The 9438-nt window shown below is 38.4% G+C and overlaps 1 protein-coding gene across 3 annotated transcripts; it reads left to right on the top strand.

Moving 5' to 3' along the window:
* The first annotated feature begins 2464 nt into the window (after window positions 1-2464).
* LOC119324120 (vesicle transport protein GOT1-like) lies at window positions 2465-9176 on the top strand. Of its 3 annotated transcripts, none has more exons than XM_037597879.1 (7): window positions 2465-2598; window positions 4800-4892; window positions 6840-6931; window positions 7031-7111; window positions 8418-8515; window positions 8590-8665; window positions 8821-9176. In XM_037597879.1, exons 2-7 carry the CDS (start codon window positions 4865-4867, stop codon window positions 8848-8850), a joined length of 405 nt encoding a protein of 134 aa, XP_037453776.1. In that variant the 5' UTR covers window positions 2465-2598; window positions 4800-4864; the 3' UTR covers window positions 8851-9176. The 3 variants fall into 3 exon arrangements, with proteins under 3 accessions (XP_037453776.1, XP_037453775.1, XP_037453777.1); XM_037597878.1 differs by having other exon boundaries at window positions 2466-2602; XM_037597880.1 differs by having other exon boundaries at window positions 2466-2602; window positions 6840-6926; window positions 7053-7111.
* The last annotated feature ends 262 nt before the right edge of the window (window positions 9177-9438 follow it).

The raw sequence follows: 9438 nt of genomic DNA on the forward strand, positions 1-9438 counted from the left end.
CCCCCACCCCATAAAGTGGGCTGGTTTGTAAATATGGCTTCTACAACGTAACACGCTCTAAATTTAAACAGTGGGAGCCTCTCCCAGGTTAAAAAGAACTTTTTCTAGATTATATGAACACGTCATAAAATCATGGGGACTTCTTAACAGGACTGTAGAGATACTCTAGATGTCTCAAGTATCCGCTAAGAGCAACAACTCCCATAAACCTTAAATAACTACCATTTACGAAAAGTTGAGGCAAAAAAGCTCTTCAACAACATACGTAAACCATATTTTTTTATGGGACCTCGTAAAAACACCCCACCTTCTGTCAACTATACGGAAAGATAGCTGTTCATGTATAATTTGGCGGGTACAAAACCACCTGAAAATTTAGAACACGATGTGTCTCTAACTTGCGGGCCCAATGACTTTTTGTGGGAATATGTTTTACGATAAACGAGAAAATTAGTTGTCTGACAACTTTGGTAAAGAGGTAAATACACCAGCGGTGCTTTAACTTGCCATGGATGTTCACTTTAGTGCCTGAACTTAAAAAATACGTCAAACTGGTTCTAAAACTTGGCACGAACGTGCAAATACGATGCTAATCCGTTCTATAGACGTAAAGTGCGTCGATATGGCACCGTATATGGCTGGTGTGGCACTGACATGGCATGGGGCCCACTTATATCTGCAAAACAAAATTACTTGAATACTATCTGTCTCTATGATTAGCGGGCCTGCCTGTCAGTACGTTAGCAAAATTAATATGAAAAATGCGCCGGAATGGACTTGAACCGGCAACCTGCCGCTTGTGAGCTGGTCGCACTAGCCAAAACATAGAATATGATTTGCTAACTAAGACAACCTCTCATTCTTAATGTATTTTAACTAAAACTCTTCTGTCCATAAATGGGCTGCAGCCAATGCCTCATTTTACACACGTTATTTTTTTTAAAGTAAATAATAATCATAATAAGAAAAGTTAGAATCAAATATTCATGTGTTATTAATAATTACCCCGTGCCACACAAATATTAGTGTGCACACAATATAATATATAGAGGTATACAATAAAATAACTTATTAAAACTGTAATTTTTAGAAATATTAACTTATAATTTAGAAATCTCTACTCCTATAAAAGATTCAGTTGGTGATGATGGTGTGTCTGTCATCCATCATTTTTAACCATTAGATCTACATCTATAAAGTGTGAGGTAAGTTGTGGCCTTTTTGCAAAAAAATAGTCCACTTCTCTGCTCCAATGTCCAGAAAACACCTTAGTATCTTGAAATCAACCACATCTCTCCCTCACCATCAAAACAGCCCGAGGAATATTTTTGAGTGAAACATAATATTTTTTTAATGATATATGTATATCAAAACTATGTTGGATCCGTTGCAATGCACGGGCACATTGCTAGTTAATATTTTAAATATAACCTCTGAGTATTTAAAAATGTTTGCAAATACAAACATTTAAAAATATGCATATAAATATTAAAACGTTTCAATAATGGAAATAATATTTACAAACTGTAATATAAAATAAATATATTATTTATACTATACAAACATTGTTATTATTCATATATTATTTCATTACTATCTATTTTAAATGTTCATATAATTGTTAAATATAATCCATGACTGTGTAATTTAGATGTTTGTATTTAAAAACATGTTTTAATACCCATGGATTATTTTTAAAATAGTATTTTATAAAAAATAAATTATTTTATCATATACTGCCTTACGGATATTTGTATAGCATGAGGCAATTATTTATTACACATGAATATTTGAATCTAACTTTAATTATTATGATTATTATTTACATAATTTTTACAATAAAAAATAGCCTGTGCAAAATGGGCCACTACCTGCAGCCGGTTGTTGTACACAACAGTTTTTGGTTCAACTACATTAAGCTAGAGGAGCCAACATTATCGTCAATAGAATTCTGGTTTTGTTGGCTAGCGCAAGCATGGACCAAGCGTCATGTTGCAGGTTCGATTCCCGTCTAGTGCATTTTTGTGTTAATTTTCCTAATTACTGACAGGCGGGCCCACTGATCATAGAGACTTAGATTACTAAGTTATTCTGTTTCATAGCTACAAGTGGGCTCCTTGCCATGTCAGTGTCACGTCAGCCACATACGATGCATGTCGACGTACTTTATGTCTACGGACATGATTAGCACAATACTTGCACATTCGTGCCAAGTTTTAGAACCAGTTTGACGTATTTTTTAAGTTCAGGCACTAAAATGAATATCCACGACAAGTTCAAGTACCACCGGTGTATTTGCATCTTTGGTAAATTATACTACGGTCATCAAGTAAAACTATTTTTACCGGAGCTGTTGGAGTTGCTCTAAGCCCCTTGAGCTAAAGCTTTTTTTCTTTTTCTTTTCAAAACGCTTTACCCCTCAGTTCTCTCCGTCCCTGGACATTCTTCCGGTCACCATCGGAGCCGGCGACCGGTGGCAACCGCGCGGGGACGCCGTTCTCTCTCATAACTGTCGCACGCCGGGACGCCGCGCGATCTCCTACCCCCACCCCATCCCAGTCTACCACAGCGACACCGTGTGAGATCCGTGCTTCATCGGTAGGTAATAAACCCTAATCCCAGTCCCCTAATTGCTTCCTCCCCGCAGCCGATCCATTCCCTCCATGCGCGCCGAGATTTCCGCCACCGCGGGCGGTGTGCTTCTTCTTGCCCGTGCTACGAGTGGTCGTGTTGGGGACAATCCCTCACACCATGTGTCTCGGTCTCGTTACGCGCCGGCAACGCCGTTTCCACCCCATTGAAGTTTCTAACCATCCGAGCTGCCACTTCCCTTTGCGGTTTTGGCGCCGTATAAGCGAGCTCCTCGGCACTCACCCAGGCAAGCCCACAGCCGCGCGCTGTGTTGTGCGGCAGTGGGTTGCAAGTGTTGGAAATGGGGAACCATGGACAGAGGCGCAGCACCTAATATCTGCCACTTTTGTGGTGACTTAATCATCTGGCTCAGCGTCTACTGCCCTGGCATATAGGTGTAACTTTTCCAAGTAAAACGCCTGTAGCTCTTCTGATTTGATTGTATACCTGTCTAGAGAAATAGATCTGTGGTAATGTGCCAGATCACTATCAGTGCCTAGCTATTTGCTGTGGCAGATTCACTCTCCGTTGGCTTGCTCTCCTGGAAGAAGCTAGTGACTGTATCGGGAGCCTGGACATGGAGATTAATTCACACTTTGTTCTCTTGACGAGTTAACACTTAACACCGAGTTCAAATCATATAGTTGATCTTATATCTGTCGTTAAACTCTGCTCCTCTTGGAGTTTGTTACTGCAAGTTATTTGTCTTGTGTGATTCCCATAGTTTTCTGTAACAGATGGTAATTTTTATATAGCAATTGTTTCTGCAGAAATGCCTTTTAGTGCTCAGGCTCCATGGAACCCGATTTTTTTTGAAAAATTAAAAAATCGTATTTCGAAGTTTCAACAAATTCTGAAAAATATCTACATTTTATATGGATGTATACTGCATGTATGTAAATTTTCATGATGAAATACGTTAAGAAGTGACAAGTGAGCTACACAAAAATGACAGAGTTGTGATTTTGAAAACAGTGAACAGCGTGTGTGTGTTCACTATAAAAAATCAATGAGTTTCCCTTTATTATGTAGCTCGTGTGTTAATGTATTTTCTCATTAAATTTTGTACACATATTGTATACATCCATATGAACGTGTAGTTTTTTTTTCAGAATTTTTGAAACTTTGAAATACGATTTTTGATTTTTTCAGAAAAGAAGGGCACCATGGAGCTTGAGCACACAAATGCCACACTCTTGTTTCTTCACAAGTTTGGGAATATTATAAATTTGGGTCTGAAGGGGTAGGGATCCTTAAGCTATGGAACTTACGTTATTTCCATATTTGTTTAAATTTAATACATCAGGTACTCTAGACATCAGCGCTGCTGTGCTACTGTTGTAAACGCCTCAATTTCCTGCAAACCAGCACTGCATTTCTTCAAAATGTAGAAATAAATGTTGGTACTAAGTGATCTATGTGCAGGTGTGGATTGCTCATTGTATATCCTCACTTTCTGATATGGACCTATTTTGTTGTTCCCCTCCATCACAAGTTGTGATAGACTGTTGGTACCCGTTAGGAGCATTAACTCATAAATAATATAGCTATTGTATAATATCTTTTCTGTTTGTATTTTGACATTTTTTTTGTGAAGTAGTACCACCATAGATCTGCTTAAGTGCCAGTTAAGAAAAGTATCACCAAAAATTTATGCCTTATTAAAATACTTTTGGAAAATGCGCAGTTAAGTTTGTTGTCATGGTGACTTAACTGTTGACAAGGTTGGGCGAATTTGATAAATACATTTAGGGATTGGAGAGGTTTGAAGGGTATTGGGGAGGAATTTGACTTACAGGGGATTTAATCCCTCACAACCCCCTTTAATCCCCCTCAAAACCAATGCAACCGAACAAGGCCTTAGCTTCTTTGTCCTTTTGTGGTCCAACATCTCCTCAGGAAGGCACACACAGCACCTTGTGAAACCGCCCTCATTCCGAGTAGAATATCCCTAGCTCAAAAGGAAGAGTAACAGAGTTTGAAGAAACATTTTGTATAGTGAGCATTTTAGTTGGGTTTTACCGAGATGGGTATTTTGGTGCTCTGCTAATGTGGCAACTTTGGAGTTAAACCATACCAAATTTCCTTTCTTTGATTAATGGTTATATTTCTTTGGAAGGTTTGAAATCTGGACCCTTGTTGATGTATGTGTATTTGAAATTTTGTAGGCTCAGTTGGTGCCTTGGTGGACCAGTGAAGTGAAACTGTATCAATATCTTCAGGCTCTGGTTCAATGGCCTACGAGATCAGTGAGATCAAAAGTAAGTTCTGTTCTCATTTAGGACTAATACTCACTGCAAGTGACCAAAGCACTTACTTGATTTATGGCATAATTTGTTTGGCGCCAATGTTTGGCATTGTGCCAAATATTGGCTACTAATTGGTTGGTTACCGAGTTGCCTTGCGTATCTCACATAAAGTTGCCAATATTTGGCAAGTCTTGGTATTGCCAACATTTGGCTAGCCAAATATTGGCAGCAAACTAATCATGCTCTTAGTTTGACATTCAATAAACAGGGTAAATCTACCGCGTTCCCTTCCTTTTAGGTGTAATTCTCAAAATAGGAAATAGTGCTGAAATGGAAATTGTAAAAGTACTGTTGCCAATGTGTGTAATAGTATGTCTTTACAACTCTGGAAGACCTAATGGATACCAATGTTAAATGACCATTCATACGTACTGCTCTTAAGAAATTCAAAGGGCATATTTCCAAATTTTGAATGTTCTAGAAAAATCGTAGTTATACATTTTTGGGTCCATAGTCACCAATTTATCTGTGTATTAATGTTCTAAGGAAGCTGCGTACATGTACAGTTAGTGTTTTAGACCAACCACCCTGTTTTTTTTAGTGTACACATGAACGCATTTGCACAAAAGATTTGTAGCTTCACACTTCATGCTATAATGTGCATCTAGGATTTTTCAGGATTATCTTAAAACTTGGAAGTATTCTTTTGACCTCATCTTGACATTTCCACCTTGAGTTTAGTTGTGCATTTTGGAATAAAATTAGTTCTAGCAAGTGCAAGAGGACACTTACCACCGTTGCAAGGTAGTTTGGCAATTACCCTCTTTGCAATGGCATCTTGACTGTTGGATGTCTTCAATAGTATTTTGACAATTTTCTGTCCTATTTACGGCAGAACTGAGTGTTATATGACCACTTCATTATTGTTAGAAAACTATCCAGATAATTCCTGATCTTTGGGGTAAATCCATTAAACCCCCAGAACTGAGAACTGCATACTAACCCCCGTATTATCCTTAACGCCAAATCACTTAACTGTGTATGTCATTTTTTTATTGGTGGTTTTGCTTTGGTGGGCAAATGTGGCGAACTTTTAGTGCCAGTTTCAGAGGTGGTTACATGACTCGGGAGGAAGAGGGAGTGTATGGACTGCAAGGGTTTAATAAAATAAAAATATTGCCAGTTCTTTTTTCTAGTATACCCTTTGGCTCAGATACGTTTCAATGTTTCTCACATTGAATTTATTAAAAATTTGAACCAAACTGAAATGTACATGTTAGATAAACTATGGAGAAATGACGCATATTTTCTTCTCCTGGGCACATGTGCTCTTGTTATTTCGAAATGTTTGGCCGGTGTATTTTGAAGTTTCAAAAAGTTTGTAACAAATTCTGACATGTACATGTTAGAATAAACTATGTATCTGAAAAGTTTCATAAAAAGTTGAGATCAGTTGTTCTGCACCAACACGGTATTTGCCATTGTTGGTGGATTGTAATCCCATTTGCCTAACCAGGTTTTGCCTATTTAACATTTGGTTAGTCAACTTATTACTGCTTTTATGGCTATTTTATTGTAACAAGCTGTAAAATAATTTAAGCGCAATATGGTTCATCAACCGCAAACTGTGCCTAAAAGGACGGACCAACAATGCTAGCAAATGCACATAATACTCGGTTATCTTATATGTCTTAGTTGTCTTATAAATATCAGGAGCACGAGAATTGTTCTAATTAGCTAGCTTTATGTGTGCCCGAGCTCAGATTGAATTACACCTTGCATAGGGGCTTTAAGAACAGCAAATATAATTGCATTAAAAAAAAGGAGCCATTATATAGTATATGCGATGATTATCAAATTCATGTTACAGAAAGGTGGCACCTGTTCCTATTTTCTGATCTCATGTATTTTCCTCTTTTCACATGTAAGTTGAGTATTAATGATCATATTTCGATGTAGAAATTGGCATAGGTCTGGTGGGCTTTGGCATCCTGTTTTCGTTCCTAGGTGTTATCCTTTTCTTCGACAGGGGTTTGTTGGCTCTGGGTAATGTATGATACAACAGTACACAAAACCTTCTTCAGTTTTGTTGCGCCTTATCAAATGAGATCATAGTGTCACCTTATTCTTTTCTATCCTGTTTCTTCAAGATTTTCTTCTTGACTGGAGTAGGCCTTCTTCTTGGTTGGCAATCTATGTGGCAGCTATTTACAAAGAAGGCAAACATTAAGGTACTCAACATTTAGATAGATACATGGCGCTATCCTTTTGCTTCTTCATGGCTTAAAATTGTAATCGGGTAAAATGTGATGCTACATTATATTATTATTTATCCGTTGCTTACTGAAGTTAGATTTCTTTTCTTGCATTTGTACATAACAGATCACATTCTTTCAGACAACTATATTCATCGAGCAAAATTTGAATGTTCTCAGCGACAGTACAATATTATGTTGCTCTTTATTAGTCTTGTCCTTTCGATGCAATATCATGTTGCTCTTTATTAGTCTCGTTCATTCAATGCAATATCGTGGTGCTCTTTTTTTGTTTTGAAAGAAAACATCCACTTTATTAATTGGAAATAATGGTTACATCGTCTATAAGAAGAGGTACAATATTCTCCATAGGCTCCTCAAACCAATCTCTAGTTACAGAAACTTTTGCTAGCCTAGCAAGTTCATGAGCAACCTTATTAGCTACCCTATTACAATGTTCAAATCTAGTCAACGGAAAATCAAATGCCATGAAGTAGCAATCCTCGAAGACTGCCGCCGCTACTCCCGCCGATTGTCCTCCATTCTTCATTGTGTCAATGACTTCCATATTATCAGAGTTAATAATAAGACGATTGCATCCCGCCTTTTGTGCAAGTATTAAACCAAACCTAAGGGCCATTGCTTCTGCTGTTAGTACATCAGCACACCAATCGATCTTCCAATTTCCGCCAACAATGAATTTTCCTTTGTCATCTCAGAGTACAGCACCTGCCGTGCCCCTGAGCAGATCATGGTCAAAAGAAGCATCAACATTTAGTTTAACAAAACCCATAGGAGGTCGGCTCCATCCTTCTTTTCTACTAGTCGCACTAGGGGAATGGGCATTCACATAGTTTGCCGTTATAGCACGGACCCCAATCGAAATCTGGTTCACATCTTGAGACTTCCCTTCATGAACCAACATGCGTCTCTCCCACCATAAATACCAAGCGGTTATCGTGATTAATTCACTTGCATTCTGGCAACCTAATATAGATAGTTCTTGGTGCGGCATAAGAAGTAAGAATTCAAGAACCGCCTCAGCCGCACGATCAATAACACAAGCTTTCTTAATTACCTCATACATCCCCAGCTTACCCCAAACCTCTTTTGCCTTCTGACACAGAAACAAGATGTGTTTTGTATCTTCTTGCCCATTCGAGCATGATGGACAATATCGTGGTGCTCTCTATTTGTCTTGTTCATTTATCAGTGGAATGCTGACCACATTGGTGTCTCTCCCAGTCCATGTGTTAAATAGGTCATGCTATTTTTTCTGCAGGGATCTGTACCTTTCTTCCTTGGTCTCTTTCTTCTATTTGTCAGATGGCCTGTTGCTGGTATAATCCTGGAACTGTATGGATCTTTTGTCCTCTTCAGGTCATCACCTACATCAAACCATTTCTCTAATATTCATTTCTTGGTTGATACTGACTTCTGCTTTTATTTGGCAGTGGTTACGGGGCTCCTATCCAAGCCTTCCTATATCAGATTCCAATCATTGGATGGATTCTGCAATACCCCTTTCAGGTAAATTTTCTCTTGCATATAGACATATAAACTTAGCTGCTCCTCCTGACACAGTTGCTGATATCCTCTGCCCATACTTCTTTGGAGCACTTTCATTGTATTCGCTCTAGATTGTAGATATAACCGATGCTTCAATTTTCATCTTATTTCTGCAGCTATTTGGTCTGAGGCGTAAGCGTGCTTGACAATTTATGGTGGCAGAAATTCATGATAATTCATGGGGAAATAGCATATTGCCTAATGTTAAATTGTCATTAGAAAATTCTTGTAGCCTTCATCTTTTGTAACTATGCTCTTTAACACTGCATCTGCATGCTATGGGCTTTCTAACCTTGGTTGTGATGACTTCTACCCTTCAATCAACACGCGGTAGATGATAGTTTAATATTTGAAGTTCATACGTCAACAAAGTAATGCCATCAAATATGTGGCTGGATTTTGGGTTTTGTTGGGACTTGAGACACCGACCCTCCTTCCTCGTTATGCCGTCAACCTGACAAACTCTGCAGCATACTGTTGTGTTTTGTGTATGTGTGTATGGATCCAGCTCCTCCCTTATTTTTCTTATTGGTAAGTCGTTTACGCTGTCATCATTCTTTGTTTTGAAGTTTCAACCATAATTTAGTGGAATTTGCCTGTCATGGCGAGGTCCTCTTGTGCTGATATGATCGTAAGGTTATGATATGATGGGCGCAATTGGCGCCATCATTTGAAAAGTGCATCCGAGAAGGCAATGGGCGCCATCATGGAACACTAGACCTACGACGAATTAG

Source organism: Triticum dicoccoides, chromosome 6B (genome assembly GCF_002162155.2).
Source record: "Triticum dicoccoides isolate Atlit2015 ecotype Zavitan chromosome 6B, WEW_v2.0, whole genome shotgun sequence".
In the NCBI taxonomy this organism is placed as follows: Eukaryota; Viridiplantae; Streptophyta; class Magnoliopsida; order Poales; family Poaceae; genus Triticum; species Triticum dicoccoides.